Source organism: Zonotrichia leucophrys, chromosome 3 (assembly GCF_028769735.1).
Source record: "Zonotrichia leucophrys gambelii isolate GWCS_2022_RI chromosome 3, RI_Zleu_2.0, whole genome shotgun sequence".
Classification (NCBI taxonomy): domain Eukaryota; kingdom Metazoa; phylum Chordata; class Aves; order Passeriformes; family Passerellidae; genus Zonotrichia; species Zonotrichia leucophrys.
The window spans coordinates 10,267,111-10,288,594 of NC_088172.1; the positions used below are offsets into that span (position 1 = coordinate 10,267,111).

The window sequence follows — 21,484 nt, forward strand, 5'->3', positions numbered from 1 at the left end:
TCTCTCAAATTTTGGAAGAGATCTCTTCCTGAAGTACAATATGGATTAGATAGTGCTGCCTCCTCAATATTTGGCCATCAGTTGTGTGCAATCAATTCAATCTTTCCAAAACAATAGTAAGTTTGTTAAATGCTGACTTCACTAATACTTCTCTCTTTGGCAGAATTTGGCAGGTTTCTCACAAGTCTAGTCCATTAGTTATTAATCTCTTAATTTGCTGAAATTAACTGTCAGATACTGGGATTGTTTCCAAGAGAAGGTCAATGTAGACCTGAAAATCTTTCTTTGTTGGTAGCTGCTTAATTTAAGCAGTGGATAGTGGCCATTGTCATAAATGTTTTTGCCTTTGCATTTAGTGCCATAAAAATCAGTCAAAACATCTTGAAGTCTGGTGTAGCATGTGATGCAAGGATCTTGAACCAGAGAATTCCACTGAGCCTTCAATTTTTTTTTTTCATTATAATGTGATAGGAAAAAAAAAGACTGCTAGTATCTCCATTTCCACTTCCATCAGTCCTTTTCTGTAAGGACTTTTCACATGGCCATAGCTCTTCATTGCTCTTCTTCCAACTACTTTGTCTATGTGTTTGTCTATGGCATGCTGATTACAAGATGCTGTAACCAACATTGGTCTTGTTATGGAAAAACTCTATAAAAAATATAGTCTCAGAATGGTTCCCTTCTTCTTTTTCTGTAATTTTTTTTAAGTTATGTGTGAGACTCTATAAATGTAAGAATTAAAAATAGTTTTTAAAAATCATTTATTCATCATAGCCAGGTACTGTCTTATATTAGAAGCACCCTTGATAGTAAAGGCTTTTCTAAAATTGTCTGAATTTCCTATTTATTTATGTCACACTTATGAATTTCCCAATTCATATTTCAGTCAGAGAGATACCCAATTTTTGGACCTCAAATCTGTATTTACTAATGTACCATATTTTTTAACATCTCTGCTGTAAGTGCACATATTCTGGTCACATATTTGGATATTGAGAACTATAGATGGAGTCATGTCTGAACCACAACCAGCTCTGCTTAGAGAGAATGGGCAAGCACTGCAATTAGACAGTCTGAATGATGGCTCTAGAGGTGCTCAGGTGGTGAAGGTCCATGACCAACAGCCATTAGATACACAGCTTCCTGAAAAGCACTTTCCTGCAGGTGTACAGCAATTCTTTAGCTGGGTGGATTTGCCAGGAACCACAATAACATCTGACTGTGGGAACACTTTGGTCCCTGACATTCAATTTAATGCCCAGTGAGCTACAGACAGCAAATGGTTTTATCTGTCTGTCCTTATAAATGCACAACTTCCCTGATGGGCTTTGGTTAGTTCTTCACAGTTGTGACTTTCTCTTTTCCTCAATATTGCCTGATAAAATCCCTCTTTTGCTGCTAACACGTAAACTATGTTGCTATTTTTTAAGGCTTCGTGAGACCTCACTTTTCCTGGTGTGAGATCTGGGTCTAAATAAAGCTGTGCTGGCAAACTAGCATCTCTGATGCTATCAGCTATCTTGTCTTTTATTAGTGTCTGCTTTTAACATTCTGTTTTTGCAGGGCTCAGCAAGACTGAACTGCAGCAGCTAAAACCTGGGGGTTTTTTCCCCCCCTCTTACTCCTGGAACCCTCCAATAGATTTGGCATTATCAAATATTTTTTTTTTGCCTAGCCTATTCATATGAAAAGTTCCTTGTATTTTGTTGTATCCTTTTCTTCCATTCACCCTCTGGGAAGGGGCATATAGGGACGTTAGCAATGTCGCCTGTGACATGAAGCAGAATGTTTGCCTGATGTTGCCAATTATGTTACAAGCCCCTGATGCTGCTGTTGTCTCTAGACAGAGCAAGGCCCTTGCAGTAGCCTTTATCACACAAACATTTGTAATCTTGGCTTCATTACTGCAAGGAGATGGAGTTGAGTTTCTTTCAGAAGTTTCCTCTTTTTCCTTAATTCACCCTTGCTCTGCTATTGCAAGGTTTCTTTTTCTAAATTCCTCCTTTGGACAGCAAGCTTCTTTCCACTTCTTGTGTCACTATAGGTGGCCACATATAACAAAGACACCTTCATATTTGAGCTTCAGCCAAAAAAAAATCTCTAATGTGGACATTCTTTCTGCTTACTGTCTTCATCCTTCTGCAGGTTGGAGCCCTCTCCTCTAAAAAATTGCACAGATCACTGCCCAGCCCCTTGTTTCATGTGCAGATATGAAGGCACAACTCCTTTCTAGTGGTCAAACTGAAATTTTCCAACACCAGAAATAACAGTCAAAACAAATCTCATGAGCAGACAGTATGGGCAACAGCTGTGGATCAGGGTGAGCTTTGCACTCAAACCCATCTGTACCTGGCAGGAGCTCTAACCCAGGCCCAGCTGTGAGGGTCAGGTGAGCCTTGCAAACCTCCCTTCACCAGACTTCAACCCCACAGGCAAAGGGGATGAAATATCTGCCACTATTGTGGCTTTGGAATTTCCTGTGGTGAACAATCCCCTTGCCAGCACAAAAAAGACACAGCGAGAGCAAAGATCTGGCCCATCCAATTTCAGTTGCCCTAGGAAGATTACTTCTTTGAAATTTATGACCATGTTTTGGCAGATATAATTCCATTAATTCTAGTGGCTTTGTTAACACATCATAGCACATTTCTCAGATCCTTCACCTCTGGAAAAAGTGATGTATAAATATGCCTGTCATATCCATTTCAAAACACACTAGAAAATGGGGTTACAACAAGGTGAAACAGTCCAATGGCTGGGATAAACTAAACAAGTGCAAGGCTTGCTTGGTCCTGTTTAATGGGGTTAAGCCACAAGAGGAGTGGGAAGCAGTGCAGCTACTATTCTGAGTTGTGCCTTTTTATTAGAAACATATGCACTCCATTTCTTTTTTATTTTTGTAATAATTTCTTTCTGAAGATATCTGTTTCAGTACCCAAAGCATTCCTTTCCTAAAAACTTGCTTTACAAATAAAATACAAAGAAATATATATTTTTAAGTAGAAAAATGTGTCAAGAAGTGGGTCTATCACATTCAAGAAAGACCAGGCAATGATTCTTATATCCAAACTGAGTGTGAAACTCAATATTTCTGTTAACAGAAAAATTAATGTTCTTATCATCACTTTTTTCTTTTGCTAAAAATAAACAAAAACATAACCAAAACAAAAAAAAAATCAAACCCAAAGGGAAAAATAAAACAAAGGAAAAAAAAACACCCAAAGAAACTCAAAGCTCCAAATATCTTTGACTGGCTACGAGTATGCAATAAGACTATGAGAGAAATAAATATCACCAGCCCTCAATTTCAAGAATGGTACTTATATTTTCAACTCACAGAAGTAAACCAAACCCCAAAATATAAGCATATACAGTTTTTCATTTTAAAAGAAGAGAATTTATAGAATTTTCAGGAAGCTTCTATAAAACAAAACAGCTATAAAAAGCCAAATTTCTTGGCCTGTCTTCCATTACTAGGCTTTGAATCAAGTAATTAAACCCAGTATTTCAGATATCCATGCAGATTCAAAATAACCTGGTAGATCCTTCATTGACTTCTTACTTTGTCTTTTTATGACTCTGGGCATCTTCCTGAGGCTGTCTACTTCAGTCAGATAGAATAGCAGAAGGCAAAAGGACAATATAAACAATACATGAAGCTATTTTTGTGGTGTCTGAATCGGTCTCTATGGCAACATTTTTTAACCTATTTAGATTTTTTTTTAATCTCTGTTTCTCTTTGCCTTCTTGCATTATTCTCTTGAGTGACAAATACTGATAGAAAGATAAACACAATGTCCACATACAAACACCTGTTGAGTTTGGAAGAATAGACACTTGTTTGCTTTGTATTTGACCTTTCGCTTAAACAGATATTTCAAAGATCTCACTAAAGTTCTTTCCTGTTCTTTGAGTAAAAAATTACTAGGAAAAAAGAAAAATGCATTCAACTTGCAATGCAATTATTCCAAGCATGCATAGATGTAAAAATTGTTGAGTTTGTGCTTGAAGAGGGTGGTGTGTGTGTCATCATCACTGTTGTTCAGTTGAGGCAGACAAATACAGGCAGGAAAATAAAATAGTTTTCCCAGGTCATCCAACCAGCTAGCAGTTTCACTTACTGTAGTAGCAGATTTACACATTCTCAGTACATTAACAAGTGTTTTCTGATATTACACTTTGTACCTAAGCTCTCCTTATTTGGCAGGTTTATATATCTGGCTCACTTTATTCTTGCCTGTCCCTTCTGCTGTTGTATGAAAAATGCCCACAAACAAGCAGGAAATAGGACTATACCCCAAGAACTGCCAAAATTACTGCCTCAAACAGCTGGTAAATTCACAGAGAAAAAGATATCTGTGTGAAAGTGGAGGAAATTTGTTTTTGAAAAAATCCTATTTAGCTGTAATAAACCAAATTTTCATGTAAGAATAGTAGGTCTGAAATGTATAGTTTTTATTGGGAGAAGAAAAGCTTAAACTGAAGAGTGCTGTCTGTAATAATGTGAGGATGATAGTCCTGTGCAGCATTGGAGTGAAAGTGGCTGGTGCTGGTCTGGGCTACCTGCACAAGAGTTTTACTGAGGATCTGGACCTTGGTGAAGCAGACAGCAGAGGAGTGCTTATTTTCACTGTGTAGATGAAAGGAATTTTCTTCACACTTGAAGAATTCTTATCCCTCATGAAGTGACCTGATTTTTAAAATTGTCTGGTATAATTTTGCTACCTGCCAGCTTTAGAACATAACAGCAGTACCAGCTCAGATTGGTGATCTGCCTTCTGCACTGTGCTGTCTACATTAACCAGACATGCAGGAAAGACTACAGAAACAGAGCATGAATGATCCTATCTCTGATATCACTTCATGACTTTTTGCATTCAGCAATTTAAAGATTTTCTGAGCCAGGACTCCATCCAAAGCATCCATCAGTCAGGCTATTCTCTAATCCACTTCAAACTCATTTATCGCTTTGGCTACCTTCAAATCCTAAAGCAGCGATTCCACATTTCAATTTTTGTTGTGTATCAATGACATGAAAATCAAATAATAAGTTGAGCATCCTAGTACTAACACTTAAAATTTTATTTGAATGCAAATTACATCATTTGTATCCTGAGCAGAGTTGTTTGTCTTTACAGTCACTCACAATAACTGGAAGTAAATTTTAAAAAGCACCACAGATGAGACTGATTCATGTGTATCCAACACTCAGACAAAATTGCAGATGATCGGCTGCATCCTGTTGGCTGTTATGTTTCATGCAAAACCCAGAGTGCTGTGATACAAGCCAAAGTGTCATCATTTCAGCTTCATCAGAATGTGCTTATATTTTTAAGCACCAGCAATTTTCTCACAAATACTATAAACTCTGCAATTTATTTAATTGAAAATTTAATATTAGATAGTGTTTGATTTGGAATAAGAAACTCTAAGAGGAAGTTTTGAAATATATTGGGGTAGTTTACTGAGATCAAGTGAGTAATTAAAATGGGTGTTCCCACCAGAAAAGTTTGGGTTTTTTTTAAACAGAGTGTCAATATATCAACCAGTATTTTCGTACCACATATAGACAGCAAGCTGTCTTAAAACTGGCCAACTAAATGTAGAATAAAAGAGTAAAAAAATAGTTTAAAAAATATTTTAATTGCTAAAATTAGCAAAGTTATTTACGGGAGAGGGGGAAAAAAAGCCACTAAATAGCCACTTCATCTGGATGAAGTTTATTCAACAGTAGTTCTACAGTAATTAGTAGCAAGCACTTACCATAAAGCCATCACAGCATTGCCACCTTCAAGGGCTGAAAACAATTTATCTTTAGAAACTATATTGCTAGCATGAATTGAGAAGGTAATATTAATGAAGGAAAGAATGAGGAAATAGCAGCACAATTAAAGCTGACTAGAACTAAAATCAATGACAAGAGGCAGCCAGACACACATGAGTAATTTATTAAGCAGTGATAGATTTGGGTAAGTAACACTGCAAAATCAGTCCTTCTTCAGATATGTGGGCCGAAGACAAATTGGCAGTTTTGTGAACTGAGAAATTGTGTTTGCCCTTTGACTAATATGTAAAACTGGACTTCAAGAAATGAACTTGCCCTTTTTCTACCTGACTTTCACTGATGTATTTGTGTCAAAAGCAAAATTATATACCCTGGGGTGAAGACAGTGCTGGAATTAAACTTCTGTCCAGGCATTGCCCTGGGTGATTGTGTTATCAGCAATCATGTTTATCAGGTGTCCTGGAGTGCTGGGTCCTGCACCAGCACAGGGAGAGCACCTCTCTCACAGGGCCTCCTCTCTCAGGGAGACTGCAGCCTGACTTGGGCACAGAGCACACACAGTTCACAACACTGAGCTGAAAGAAAGAAAGGTTTAGGCTTGTGCAAGTCCATCCTCTCTGGTAAAATATACGTTTATTCACACAGATCTCATACACTGTTAGAGACTACAAATCACCTTCTTATAAAACATTAATATCTTCTGTGTGTATGTGTTTAAGTGGCCACTGTTCTGCTGAATGGAACAGCAGATTAAATAGCTCAAATAACTATGGGAATCTCAGGCCAGCTTCTTTCATGTGATACAAGAATAAAATACCTTTTAAATAAATGTTCTTAATGGGGAATTTGTATACTGCCTGCTTCCTCTTGTCACTGCCTAGATGTCCACTGCTCAGAAATTTATGTTGGATTTAATTTATGTTAAATTGATCCTGTAGACTTTCTGGTTTCTTCCTGCTTCCTGAAATATGGAGACACTGTAAGTCTTTTATTGCTGTAGGCATCTTTAATGGGAAGCTCTTCAAATTCCTTGGAAAGCATTATCTAAGAGCACAGATAATGCCCTCCTGAAGAAAGCTATCATGTTGCTAGGCACTAGTTCTCTGTAGATCATCTTGCTGAAATCTCTATCCACTCTCTCCACAAAATTTTTCCTTCCTCATTTGGAAACCTCTTTTGTTCCCAGCAGGAAGCTCATGTTCTTAGACTCCCTGGGAGTTAAACAAAAGTGAACCAGTAGATACGAGGCCTTGCAGAGAGCTTTGGGTCCTCACAAGGCTCCTTACAGTGACTTCCATGGGGAGAATGTATTTAGAACATATAGGAGGAAGAGCATTCTTCCTACTGGTATCTGTGAGGAACCAGTGCTATCCTAAAAGTAATGATGTCCCAGATTCCTCCTCCAGATTGTGCTGACATATTACCTTACATCATAAGTATGGACTAACTCAGCTGAACCTTTTCTGTGGCTCTGTGAGAAGAAGCAGAGGGAAGTGGAACACAGGCATGAAAGCCAGAGCCAATAAAAAGACTGCTATTTCCCTTTTTCAAGAAACCTGGCTTGAAGTAATATGATAGAGGAGCTTTTATTAGTTACAATTTCTGCTGCATATGAGTGTTCTACAAAACCATTTCATCCTTTGTTCCTTTAAAACAACCAGGTTGTCATAGTGTTCTTCTTTAATAATCACAACATTACAAATTTTTTAAATCATGCTAAAGGAATCAGTGAAAGTTTCCTCACTTCTTTTTCATAAATATTAAACCTTTTTATCCTACTGGTTTAACATAGCAGATAAAGAGAATTGAATGAATGTGATACCACACAATTTCCTCCTTTCTGGAAGACAATGCTAAGGTATTAACAGCATAAATGGTTTCACCTTTTATAACAAAAAAAATTCTTGACATTTTTCTTTCTTGTGCAAGCAATGAATGGAAGCTAATGTCAAAATATTAGCTGACTTTTTAACCTATTGTCCTGCCCATTCTCAATCAAACTTCCATATACATGTGTGGTCACAGTCTCTTCTCTCTGGTTGTGGATACTATTGCTTTTATCTTTCAACGTCCATGAATTATCTAATTCGATTCCAGTAGCCATGGTAAAAAATGACAAGAAACTGCCTCCTTTGATTATCTCAGTGTGCATAGGCATCCATAGCTCTACAATCTTCCATCGATGTGAAAATTGCTGATTTCATTAATATCATTAGAAACACATAATTACTCAATGTTTTCCCTCTTCTGTATTTAGAGGGACTCTAAATTCATAACCTATTTTTAGCTATGTTTTGTATTTAATAAAGCCCTCTATTAGAAATTAGAAATCCAGATGCAATTTAATCGTGAGGATGAGGCAGCTTCATTGCCATTATGTGTATCTCTGCATGAACAAAAAATGGATGGGCTCTGAAACAACCCATGGCTAATGCATTAAAGGCATTAGAAATTAATATAATTACCATAAGAGGAATTAATGTGATTCATGATGCTATTGTATAATAAGATTGTATTGACACTGCCAGTTCCCCAAAGTGGAGATTCTGTTCTTTCCCCTCACTCTGCATTCACTCTCACATACACAGGTTGACAAGATCTGATACAGAGCTGCAAAGCAGCCTCCTCTGTCTTCTGTCTGCTGAAAATATTGTTTTGCAATGCATTATCCATCCAAAGGTCACTCTACTTCCATTTGCTTTTCTAGGGTGATAATGTGCTGTGATTTTAAATCTACAGAGAAAGAATATATATTTCTGAAAAAAATATTAAATTTGGGTTTTCAATTAAAAGAAACAATAGAAATTGTTGAACTACATATATACATATATGTATCCCATAAACAACTTTCAGAAACATTTACATTATTTTTTTAAGTGCCTGCTTGTGCGTGTATGTCTACACATCCCGTGAACAGATCCAAAAGCATCTGTTGCCCTTTGTTGATAAGCATGTGTGGGGACACATGCACACACACTGCATTTGGGCTCTTTTGTAGGTTTCTGTAGTGGGTTTGGCTGAGATGGAGCTAATTTTCCTCGCAGAATCCTGTAGGGTATTGTGGTTTGGATTTTTGAATAAGAAGAGTGTTGCTAACACACTGATGTTTTAGCTGTTGCTGAGCAGTGATTACACAGCATCAAGACCTTCACTGTTTCTCAGCTGCCCTGGCAGTGAGTTGGCTGGACAAGAATTTGAAGGGAGGGAACAGAGGCAGGACATCTGACCCCAAATGACCAAGGGTTATCCCATACTGTAAGACAACATGCTCAGCAATACAACCAGCACTGGTCTTTCAAAGGTGCCTGTTGCTTGGAGACTGGCTGGGCAACAGTCTGCTGGTGGGAGGTGGTGAGTGACTGCTTTCGCATCACTTGGTGCAGGCTTTTTTCCCCTTCACTTATTAAACCATCTTTATCTCGACCCACAGGTTTTTCTCACTTTTGCTGTTCTGATTCTCTTCCCCATGTTGCTGGGGGAGTGATCAAGTGACTGGGTAGGTGCTTAGCTGCTGGCCCAGGTCAACCCACCACATTTGCTCCAGCCCACTTCATGTTTTGCTGGGTAAGAGAACAAAGTCAAAATGTTCTACATGCCTCTGTAGGCGGGCATGACCCCAAGCACTGGCATGAAGTCATCCATACTCTGGAATAATTAGCATGCCTCCTGGCATGATTTTGTCCCACACTAGCTCACATTATCCCCAACCTCGGGATAGCTGGAACTGGCAAGAGACCAGTTTGGATGTGGCCACCTTATTTTGGAGTAGAAAGAAATTTACTTACATAGACATTTTCTGTACCATTCCAGCTGGCTGCAGGATGAGTGAATGCTTTCTTATCCATTTTGTTAGCAAGTACAAATAAATGTAACCATAGCATATTTTTTTTAAAATTGCTTTATCTGTTATTTTTGAAAAATAAACAGAAGTTTTGTGGTATGAGAAGACTTTGGAATGCCTCAATAATGTAGATACTATCTCCCTTTCCTGGATTCTTTCAATTTTGGACTTAAACTACTTCTTTCAAAATGACCATTTCTTACTGTGTCCAAACTGCTAATCCCAAAAGACATTGTCCTTGGAGGAAAACTGAGCATGCTTGAAATTGAGGATGCTCTTAGGGGCAAAATCATCCTTTTCATTTTATTATTCTTAGATAAAGACTTTTAAGACATATGTACACACTATGATTAAAAAAAAACAAACCAAAGCAAGCCAAACAGAAAAAGAATGAAGGTAGGTGACATATGGCACTGTTGTAATAGCATTGCAAAGCTATCACTTCAATGGTTTCAGTCAATCATGTAAAGGGATGAAACTCTTACAGATATGCAGAGAAGGGATCTTTGCTGACGCCAGTATCCCAGACAGGAAGATGGACTGTTTTCATGTGGCAGGATTATAATCATCACAGTCAGACTAACTGAAAGACAACTGCAGGCTTTGTTGTTGAACTTCTCATTCTAGGCATCATTTTGATTGCTGAGGAAACTCCCTAAAATTACAGCAATTTTATTGTTAGCAAATACCATCAAAATCTAAAATAGAGTGAACAGATGATCTGATTTAAGAGTAGAGATACTCAAGTGATAACAACATTTTCTTAGAGGAAAAAATTCTTTTACAAGAATGTGTTGCACTGGGGGGCAACACAAGGCAGTATTTTCTGCCTACCTAATGGCAGCTTTTTCTGGTAATTTGTTTCACCAGGACATCAGTTTGCACTGGCTGCATTTGGATCCTCATGTAGGAATCTGAAGTCCCACATATCAATATCCATTGCACTATCTTTTTATGTTACACCATCTTTTCAAGGAAGCTCCTTCAATTCCTTGCCTTTGTCTGTGCCTGGACACCTCCTCTTTTTCTTAGAGCTCCATAGGGAGATCCCTCTCAACTGTGCTCTGAACCACTCTTTTCTTTGCTGACATTGCTGACTCAGGTGTAACCCTTGTGCTTAGCTCAGCCACCTCTTCATTTCCAATCCTGGCTCATTGCCCCTAGCTCACACAGCCCCCATCATGAACTTTTAAATAAATTAAAGTTGGGAAGACTCAGGACCTTTGGAGCATTGGTTGCTCATCACACTAATTGACTAATGGCTCTTGTATTCTCCATTCTCCAAGCAGATATAGCCATATAGCTAAAGCCAACAAATATTTCTTATAACTTAATATTACTTGCAGCAACCCAAAGAGAGATTTAAAAAGCTGAATATCTTTACCTAGTAAGCTGAAATGATTATACAGCACATCATATGTTACAGAGAAACAGCTTTTTCTTCACTGTTAACATAGTTGTCTCATTATTATCTCTTCAAATCTGCGAAGAGCATTTCTCTTCATTTAAGAGAGCACACTACACACTCCATATTTTAAAATTAAAGCAATATGGAATTTTCAGAGCCTAAAAACAGTTCTTGAGAAAGAACTGTCCTGAAAACCAAAGTGAAATACCATCAGTGAAGCGTTTTTGTTACTGATCCATAATCTATACATTAATTTGCATAGTTCCCAAGTAAGAAGAAGTCTTTCTGACAGCCCAGTAGAAGCATTCTGACAGCCAGCATGCATTCTCTTTTCTCCTCTGAGTCACTAGTTCCCTGGTTGCAGAGACTTTTCAGGCCAAAGTGTGCATGCATGTATCCATATGAATCCAGTCCCTTCTGTTCACACTTCACCTCCAGTTCTGCTTCTATATTGCTGTTACCCACAATGATATACAAGAACTTAATTTTTCAGTGGTTTTCAGAGACCAGGTTGCTTTTTTTTGCCCATCAATTCAAAAAACAAATCTATATTTTGTCCACATATCTACATTATATCCTTCTTTAAATAATAATTCTTTCAGACTTTCTAACGCAAAATCTCACAAACCTACTTTTATAGAGCAATTCTTCAAGACAGCATCAATATCAATTCAATTTTTTAATTATAATTCCTCAGTAGCTCAGTAATGAAGAAGTTGTTTCAAGAAAGCATACCAGTGACTTCCACTTTTTTACCTAAACTGAGCATCATCACTGAAAAGGGTCTTCTCTGGTACAGGGAGGCATCATTATTACAGCACTGTGATAGCAATTTGAGACTAATTAGACAGGAAGGAATTGGAAAAAAATTGTATAAATTTATTTTATGCTTTGGAGTTTTAAAGGGCCTCTTATTTTCTTTTAATCGGCCTGTAAACCTCTTGTTCTGAGCTTTACAAACTTCTAAACACACTTATTTGAGGTCACAGTTAAAATGCTAAGGTTTTTTGTCCTGACAGAGCTGACGTTTACCTTGTTTAAAGTGTTTAACATAAAAGTCAACACAATACATTCATGATGTGAAGTAGGCCATATTCACTTACCTGAAAAAATGCTCATCCAATACTTTGTAAACATTTAAAGCACTTAAGAAGTGAGATCACAAGCTTCTGCTCATGCACATTTCATCCCTTATTCTATAGGTGTAACACCCATGATAAAACCCAGTTAAATTGATGGGAGTCTTTCCACTGACTGCGAATGAGTAGAGGATCCTATTCCTTCATTCCCTGCCTGCCCAGGAAAATACACATCTTCACAGCACAAAGGCAGAAGGGGAGGAGATTCTGTTGCCAGGTTTTGTAATCGAAGAAATTAAATTGCCTCTGAGTAACCTGTTCTGCGATACTGCTTGTGCATAACTCATTTGCTTAAATATAACCTGGCAATAACAATCCAAACCAGGCAGAGGACTAAAATGAGTACGAGTGTAAGGAAATTGTGTGAGAATTGTCTTCCACCTGGCTTTCAATTTACTGTAGGCACGTCACCAAGAAAGCAATTCTAAGTTAAACAATACAAGCCTGAGCTTTGTACTGACAACATCCAGAGAATGCTGCAAACAACATGGAATGAATTTTACTGTCTTGTACATTAGTCATAGCTCAGCATAATATGAATTATCCAGCTGGACATCTTGTCTCTGTCCCTCCTAGTCACCAAAATGTGACACAAATATTTCTATAGCCCCAAGGCAAATTAGCACAAGAGAGCTTCCATCCCTTAGACCCGAGCCCCCCAGGGCAGGAGGACATTGAGTGCAAGCTGACCGTCAGGAAGCGTTCCTGGCCCAGGCTCTCTTTCTGTCTCTGTGTGGGCCTGGGCTGGGAGAACAATTTTTGGCCCAGGTCAGAACTATGCCAAGGAATTTACTAACAATTTATGCTCATGCCAGTGCATAAAGGATACCTTTGCAGTCACTAGTGTAGACATTCTGCCACATGACAGACTGAGAATGGTTTGCACATGCAGCTAGAAACTTTATTGAATTCTTTTTCACCCCAGAAGCCAGGAGACTGTCTCTTCATATCCAGTTGATAGAATTATTTTGTACTATATGTATTATAAGATCTGGAGAATAGTGGCTAGCAGAGGAATTATTTTGAATAAAACCCAGCAGTTCTCCATAGGCATAACTGATACTGCAGTACAACTGTGCTGTAAAAAATTTAAATGCAGAGGTTGTTGATATGAGTAGTAGAGGTGACAGCTGTCAAGGGAGAACTTTGAAGAAAAGTAACTCCAAAGGGCAGAAGTTAAAAAGAAGGCTCCATAGACTTAGTGGATCACATATAAACAGCACTTCTATTGAACTCTGCACCAGGGAAAAATAGGAGACATTCTGACTAGTAAGTGTGAAAAGAGATTGTAAATGCTTTACTCATAGAGGGGTGATTTTTTAGAAATGTCTTCAAGGTAAATCTTGATAAAAGAGGAACAGGAACTGAATTTATTAGTAAAATCTGAAGAAACTTTAGGAGAAAATAGTAAGAAGAATATCAAAAGTGCATGTGCAAAGCACAAATGCAGAGAAAAATTACAATTTGACATGTAAGTTTACTTCCAGATACACTTATCCTGTTGCAGTAGGATCACTGTGCTTATACTGTCAGATAAAAGAACAGATTACAGAAGAGAAGAAAAACCCTAAATTGAAGTAGCTGAACAAACTATATTGCACCCTAAGACTGGGCACATGAAATGGTCCCAAAGTTTAGCAACTGTTGTGATAATTTGCATGTGATAACAAAAAGAAAAGAAAAATAAAATTTCATCTTGAAAAAATTTGCTGTGAGATTGCCATGCTGTTGATAAAGATGGGAGCATAACTGTAAACAAAATTAAAGGAACTGCAGAAAGAGCTGGGTCATTTACAGCCATCTTCTATGCCATTTATCAGAACCTAGAAAGGCATCTTGCTTGTTGTGGGTAAACAAAATGATTAAGTAGAAGGACAAAAAATTGAGTGTCCTTAGTTATCACTCATTATCTATGTAAGGCAGATCACCTAATTGCTCAAAGATTACTGCTGCTGCACAGCAAAAACAGCTTGCTTTAAAAATCCAAGTAAAGGCTCCCATTCGTGTTGTCTTGTACTGCATATAGAATCCTTCTGTGTTATAATTAACTTTATATCTCGTCACACAAATTCAAGTCAATTAATAATTATTCTGGGCTATCATGTCAGATATCAGAACAAAATGTAGTGAAGTTAAACCACTTGAGTCTTCAACTCCAGAACAGAGACACCAGAAATTACTTTTAGAAGATCCCTAAGTTTTCCTTTGTGTTAATGAAAATAAACACTTTCATAGATGTTGGTTGAAAACACAAATAACATTATTTCAGAACAATTATTTCTACTATATTACTATTTACAATATCAGTGTATCTGATTTCCTGAGTTCTTTGCTAGAACAAGTGGTGTTAGCAGCGCAGTCTGTCAAAAGAAAGGAACATGGGATTTTTTAAAGGTATCTTCAAAGCTTTGTGATGTCAACAACATTAATGATCGTGGAGGAGAAACTGTAAAGACTTCAGCTATGTTTTCTCAGACATTTAAGATCCTAAGAGTTTCAAATATGTTTGCAACTGAAGAAACAGCCTCTTTAGCCATATTTTTTCTCATTGCAAACATGTCTCTCTTCCAGAAAACCACTCCTGAAAAGAAAGTTGTTACTTCTTTGTCCCACAGTCTCTGAAAGTCTATTTTAACACATCACTTTACTCTATAAATCAGTATTTAATCTATCATTCAGTATTATCTGACCAATATACTGTATCCCTGTATTCTGGAAGTCTGCTACTCCTGAGACAAAGACACTGCGTTGCCCAAGTCAGTTTAAAAATAGGTGATAATAAAAAAATAAAATTCAGAATAATAAGCAGTATCTTATTTTATGAATTTACATTTTTGATTTAAAAAGGGGAAAGATGCACTGTTTGAGAGTAGATGGCTTAAGAGTGACTAAAAGAAAATAAAACGTACAAATTTTGTTATAGAATTACTTTTCTGCTTTTTACTGTGTCCTTTGCATTATCTTTGGGGTTTTTGCTCTTTGTTTCATTTATTCATTATTCTGGTCTTTAGGTGCTCTTTGTGAACTCAGTGCATGATCAGAACATCATAAGAATAGCATCCACTTAATTTATCTCCTTAGGCTTTTCTCCGCAGAGAGAACTAAAAGGCAAGATTCCAATCTCTAAGAAATTTTATTTTTTAAATGCTTTTCTACTACCTCTTATTTCTGCTTCATTAAATAATCTGAGTGAATTTTAGCCCTGTTCATTTTGCTGCCACCAATACAGATTTCATTTTTCATTTTCATCTTCAAATAGCTTTGATTTTTATACTGTTTATCAAAATCCAAAGAGAGTCAACAAGTTTGTTGAAGGGAAAAGAACTGGTTTCAGGGCCAGGAAACAAATCAGGTGTTCTTACTTAACCATCTTTGCCTTTGTGTGAAAAATCTAGCAGAAGACACTGCTATAAAAAAAACCAAACAAACACATATTTTTCTATTAAAAAAATACCATTGTTCTTTTAAAAAAATCCAAAACACAGCAGCCAAATGCTCAAAGAATGTTGAGAAATTCTTATTTTGAGGTTACATTTGTGACCTACTTTGCAGGTCATAAAAATTGATGTATTCTCAACTTCACTTGTAATTATTATATAAAAATATTAATGATTAGAAAATGTAGCTTTGAATTTCCTTGTTTTTTAGATTTCTCAGCTATGCTTCAGTACACACATTTGAAGTAGGTGTCTTACAAGTATGAGAGAAGGAAATAATTTGATGCCTGATGGGTGTTCTTGCTTTCATTAGTATGTTGTTTATTAAAAAGGGATGAATGCTCTTACTTAGGTATTCCAGGTAGCTTAACACCTGAGACTCAATTGAAGTCCATGAAACCATGCATTCTGAGGACAGAAAAGCTCCTTCCCCTCCCTTATAAGTAAATATGGGGAGCCAAGAACAAAGCTATGGGAGGGAGGGGAGGTTAGAATAAAAGTTTACTTAATTTCAGAAGCGTGAAGAAATAGCGAATAAATTAAATTTAAATTAATTTTGTTGCAGGTTGACAGGTCCTCAGCACAGGTAATTAATTCAGTGAGTTTCAATAAACTAGAATTAGAAGCAAATGAGAAACATCTCCTCCTAAAGTAATGGGGAAGATGTGTACCATTATCTCTTGGTGCAGGCAGGCTGACACTGCAGCTTTCTGGGGTGCTGGGCCACAAGGTTTGAGTGATGCTGCTGCATGTGCAGGAAGGTGAGGGGAGGTGGTGGTCCCTGGCCAAGGAAGAAGAGGAGAGAGAGGAGCAATTGGCAGTAGTTCATAACTTGGTGAGAAAGAAAAATGCTAATGTACATTTCTAAAATCAGACATATTCAATGGCTCATTTAATAACAACCTTCAGTTAAAATGGATTTTTGTTTCTATTTGGAAATTGACTTCCCAGATGCATTGCTTTTCCAGACAGAACAGCATTGTTTCCTTTTTTATTTATCAAAGGGGAAGAATAAGGAAGTACATAAAAGCCAGATTTCCAGTGGGGTGTTGGATAGCTGTGCTGAGCCCATGGCCATGCCTGGGAGGGGGCAGTTTTGTGTGCCAGGACCACTCCTCTTGCAGGGAGGGAAGCTGAGTTCTCTGCAAGCTCTGCCTGCACATGAGCCTGTCATCAAAACCCCACAGCAGTTGTTTGGTGATGTTTGCAGGCTGGTTTGCATATTTTTGATGGCATGTGATGCAAATACACTGTTATATCAGTGGTACAGACTTACCATTGTTGTTCATTAAAGACCTGTCTGCTGCTCACAAGAATTAGATATAATCAGCAGTCATATATTGCGGCTAGAGCACAGATCACTTCTATAAAACTTGCTTCTGTCTTCTCATTTTCTGTTCAACATTATCATTAACATTTTCATTACAGCTCGTTCTTCCACAGTAGCCATGTCCACATTTGTCTCAGATTATTGTCATCTTCTCTTTTGTTCAAAATAGAGGATAAATTATTAATTAAATCCTACAGTGGGCACTCAAGTCAACCATAAGAGTTAGCAGTGTTTTCACCAAAAAAATCAGGATTATTTGTATTTACATTATTTATAAGGGAAATAGTATATTCACCTTTTCTTTTTTCAGGATGTGTTTTTACCTATGCAGTTCCTCCATAAAAGATTCTGTACTGTTCCTCAAAAGTAATTTTGTTGTCAAATTCTTGCTCTGACAGAACTCTAGCTTTTGCAAGAACATTGAGAGGAAAGCAAATTAAAATTGCATAATAGGAATTAATAACATATGAACCAGCTAGTTAAAGAGAGGACGTTTATGAATTTTCTATTGTATTTATTGTGTGTTTCAATGCAGAACTTTCATTTTAAATAAGTGGGGTTTGGGGTATTTTTTTCATACACAGGAAACACTGCTATTAGTCAGACTTCAACTGGATAGATTTTATGAATCCATATACCTTAGGGACATCTAAACCTAAGAATTAATGGCAAAGCCTAGGATGGAATACGTACTGCCTTTTCAGGATCTGTTGTTTTTTTCCAGTTTACATTACTTGGTTTGTTTTTGGTTTTTGTTATTGACAACAGTTCTCTTGCATATCATTTGTACAGAACCCCTTTCCTCTAGATTTAAATAGATAATTTGATACTGGGTTTGAAGACAAGGTGGTTGTCACATCTGTAAATTCAAAGCAAGAGAGCATTACATTTTGACTCCTCAAGTGCTTAAATTTTTGAAAGTTCAGATGTCAGCTAATGCTGATGTCAGCTGATATCAGCTATTTGTTTAAGATAACTGTTGGAATTACCCAGCACAACTGATTTCAAATAAGAATCTGGGAAAATTAACACCACAGAAAATTCAACTCAAAACATATTGGGAAGTAATTGAGAACATAAAAAGAACTGAAAAGCATGGATGGTGTAATACATGGGTGTCATAAATGTCGTATCCTTCCTATCAGCCTTGAATCAGCAATATGTGCAAGCACCTATATATAATTAGGAATGTGCATATTCTCTCCCTAAATAATTTGCTCAACTGGGATTTTAGTAAAAGCTCTTGACTAGCCTTAATACAAGGCTAAGCATAAGGTAGCTATTAGATGTGTATGATGCATAAAGAAATAATCATAAAGTAATATCTTTCATTTTTTCCATGAATTTACCTCATTGATGTTGGGGGTGTGAACTGTTCTTCCTTTTAATCTTAACATAATGTTGACACTTAATTTGTGCTAAGGATAAATTGTGCTAGTAATATTCTCAACATTACTGGTGTGGTCTTGGTTCTGGGGTACTATGCAGACCGCATTTTATAGCCTGCTGCTGGCATTTTAAGCAAAACAGTGGAGCACAGATCATTTATGCCAAGAAGCTCATTTACGCAAGCTACAATGTCAAGTTTAATTAAGGGCTACAGTGACAAAAGAGAGCCAATTGCATGTGCTCAAAATACTTTTCAGATGACAAATGACTGATACCCATAAAAACAATATCCAGGGCAATTGTTAGGGTTATGATACTTAAACTTGCCTAAAAATATCTAAAGCTAATGTTCTATAAAATTTAAATTTGAAAAATAAAAAAATCAACTTTAAATTTTATAAATAGGGTCTTTCTTCATAGAGGTAAATAAAATGTAACTGGTAATTAGGAGCATTTATATCCCCACATTTTCTCTGTTCAGCTCTATGTGATTTTATGATCAGTAATTTTGTAACTGGCTTACTAGAATGGCTTTATGATGGTCCCTGGTCAAAGTAAATGTGTAGGGAAAAATCTGCTGGCATGACTTATTTTGTGTTTTTCTCCCTGCTCAGAACACTCAGTGTTTAAGAAAACAAGTCAAAACCTCTTCTGCCTAATCCCCATCAACATTTCTCTCTCTTCTCTTGCTCTTTGTGGCCACCACATCATAAAGGGAGAAAAGGGAGAGTTGATCCTAAGGATAAAGGTCAAGATGATAGAATATGACAACTCTTTGAATTGAAAACAGAAATGACTGTCCCTAAGTATTCAGCATGAGCTTCTCTTTGCTCCCTGCAGGGCATCTGCACCACAACCACCGCATTTTTACACTTCTTCTTCTTAGCTTCATTCTGTTGGGTTTTGACAGAAGCGTGGCAGTCATATATGGCTGTTACTGGAAAAATTAGGACGCGACTCATAAGGAAGCGTTTCCTGTGCCTTGGATGGGGTAAGTCAGTAAAATTAATTTCCTAAGAATCATTGGAATGAAATATTTAATGCAGTGGCAATGTTAATAATATAATCATTTTCTTCAGTAAAAGTGGAAAATAGTAGACAGCATGTTTCTAAAAGGAAAACTAGGTTAGAAGCTTTTCCACTGTATGTCAAGCTCAAGGTATGCTGGTGTATAATGTAGCATTCTTTTCTAAATATGTTTTAACAAAATTTTAGAAGATTTTCAGCTAGGTAGTGTAATATCAAGAAATCCAAATAAAACAAGAAAGAAACATTCTCTGAATATTCATGAAACCCCTTTCAAGCTAAGACCTGTCAAATGTATCAGTAATTTAGCTACATCAAAGCAGTACACCGTGGGCAGAAAACAGTGTCCTCCTCCCTGCCAGTGCTTTAGAAAAACAAACCCTACAACAGCAATGTGCTTCATTAAATAATTCATTCCATGTAAAATGGCCCATTTCGCATTAGCTTGCCCTGTCATTTTTTGTCCGGGCAGAACAGCAATATTTTACTCAGCATCTGCTGATTATTATTGTTTTGGTTTTTTTTCAGGACTGCCAGCATTAGTGGTTGCAATATCAATAGGCTTTACCAAGACAAAAGGATATGGAACAGCTCACTAGTAAGTCAATCTGAAATGATAAACTATGTTTTTATTGATCAAGATTGCCATACCCCTCAGGAACTGTATAGCACACTCTACAGCTATCCATTCACACCTGGAATTGCCCTGAGAATCACTGAGTGATCCATATAAGAACAAAGAGAAAACAGCATGTCAGTCTTGGACTGAGCTCAGCAAAGCACCAGGAATCCCATATTTCATTTGAGATTTTGAAATAGCAAGCTTTTAAGAAGCCCCGAGCATTGGGTCCACATAAACAGCTAACATTTATATAGATTTACAAAAGAGAATCTTAAGTGTTCTGAGTAACCTCTGCCAACCTTTAAACATATCCAAAACTGTACTGGTAAGAGCCTCTTTGGCAGTCAGGTTTCTGCACACCAAGCAGGTACCTCAGGTTTAATGCCCCTGAGCAGCTTGGAGCCAAAGCCCTTCAAACATCTCAAAGCAGTTCTCCCATCCATCCCCTCTCTCCTGGACACCCTGATCCAGCCCATTTCCTGGACTGTGCTGTATTTGTGAGACAGAAAAGAGGAAATGTGTGTGCTTCATTTACATTCAACTAATTGAATACCAGTTTAGCCACCTGGCTGGTTCCAGTGTGTATTTAGCTCCTTGGAAAATTGACTCCTCAGAGAGGCTGCCCTTCAGTCTTCTGATGAAGAAGGAGCTGAGCCTTCCTCCTGCCAGTGGAGCACTCCAACCACCATTATGTATGCAAGGGTGTGCTTCCTTTGGTCAGCCTGTTTGGAGCTCTCCTCACGTTGCCTAAGAAATTGAGTATGCATCTGGACAGAAAGAGGAAATATGACTCTGTAGACTGGTAATGAGGGCATTCATCAGCAATGTGGATGAGTTAGGTCAAGTCTTCACTTCAATGAATATTTAATTATTCTCTTTAGCATCATCACTGAGATCAGGATTCCCCCTCCCTTCCCTGTATGTCTCATCATCTTGGCACTCCAGCTCTGGGTGGGTAAGAATACAAAACCAAACCTCCTCCTGAGTTCTGGCTCCAACCACTAAGCTCTGTAGTTATAAACTGTGACAACGTGCATCTTGAGCTTTTCAATGAGGAATGTCTTATGTAACTGAAATGCTTAATTACACTTAGAGCTGGCAAGTGCAACAGTGGTCTTAGTCCCCTTTTGAGTGTTATATTGAGAACCTACTCCTCTGAATTCTTTTTTCATCTTGCTGGCTTTTTTTTTATTTTTATTTTTTATTATGAACCTCAACTGGAAAACCATTTAGGCTGTGAGAATTGCAAATCACTAAATAAGGATGTCCAGACCCCCATTGGGGATGTAGCTCTGTCCCTTGCAGGATTAATCCTATTACATTTTCTCTACTGAAATCATTCATGTGTGAGTACTTGCTTTAGTTAACATTTCTTCCTGCTTCCTTCCTGGGCTGAATGCATTTTTAAAAGAGGATATTCTGAAATATTCAGACAAAGCAACAAATCATTCATTAAGAGCAACCTGGAAAGTAAAAAAGAGCAGGTCTCTGTACATGTAACAGCTCT

At 37.4% G+C, this 21,484-nt stretch overlaps 1 protein-coding gene across 10 annotated transcripts in view; it reads left to right on the top strand.

The window, feature by feature from the left end:
* Positions 1 to 21,484, top strand: part of ADGRB3 (adhesion G protein-coupled receptor B3) — a 445,880-nt gene that overhangs the window by 383,835 nt on the left and 40,561 nt on the right. For all 10 annotated transcript variants that reach the window (XM_064707320.1, XM_064707325.1, XM_064707328.1 and 7 more), the window contains 2 exons: positions 19,170 to 19,320; positions 19,884 to 19,953. In XM_064707320.1, the coding sequence (XP_064563390.1) occupies positions 19,170 to 19,320; positions 19,884 to 19,953 (221 nt within the window). The remainder of the gene's footprint in view (positions 1 to 19,169; positions 19,321 to 19,883; positions 19,954 to 21,484) is intronic.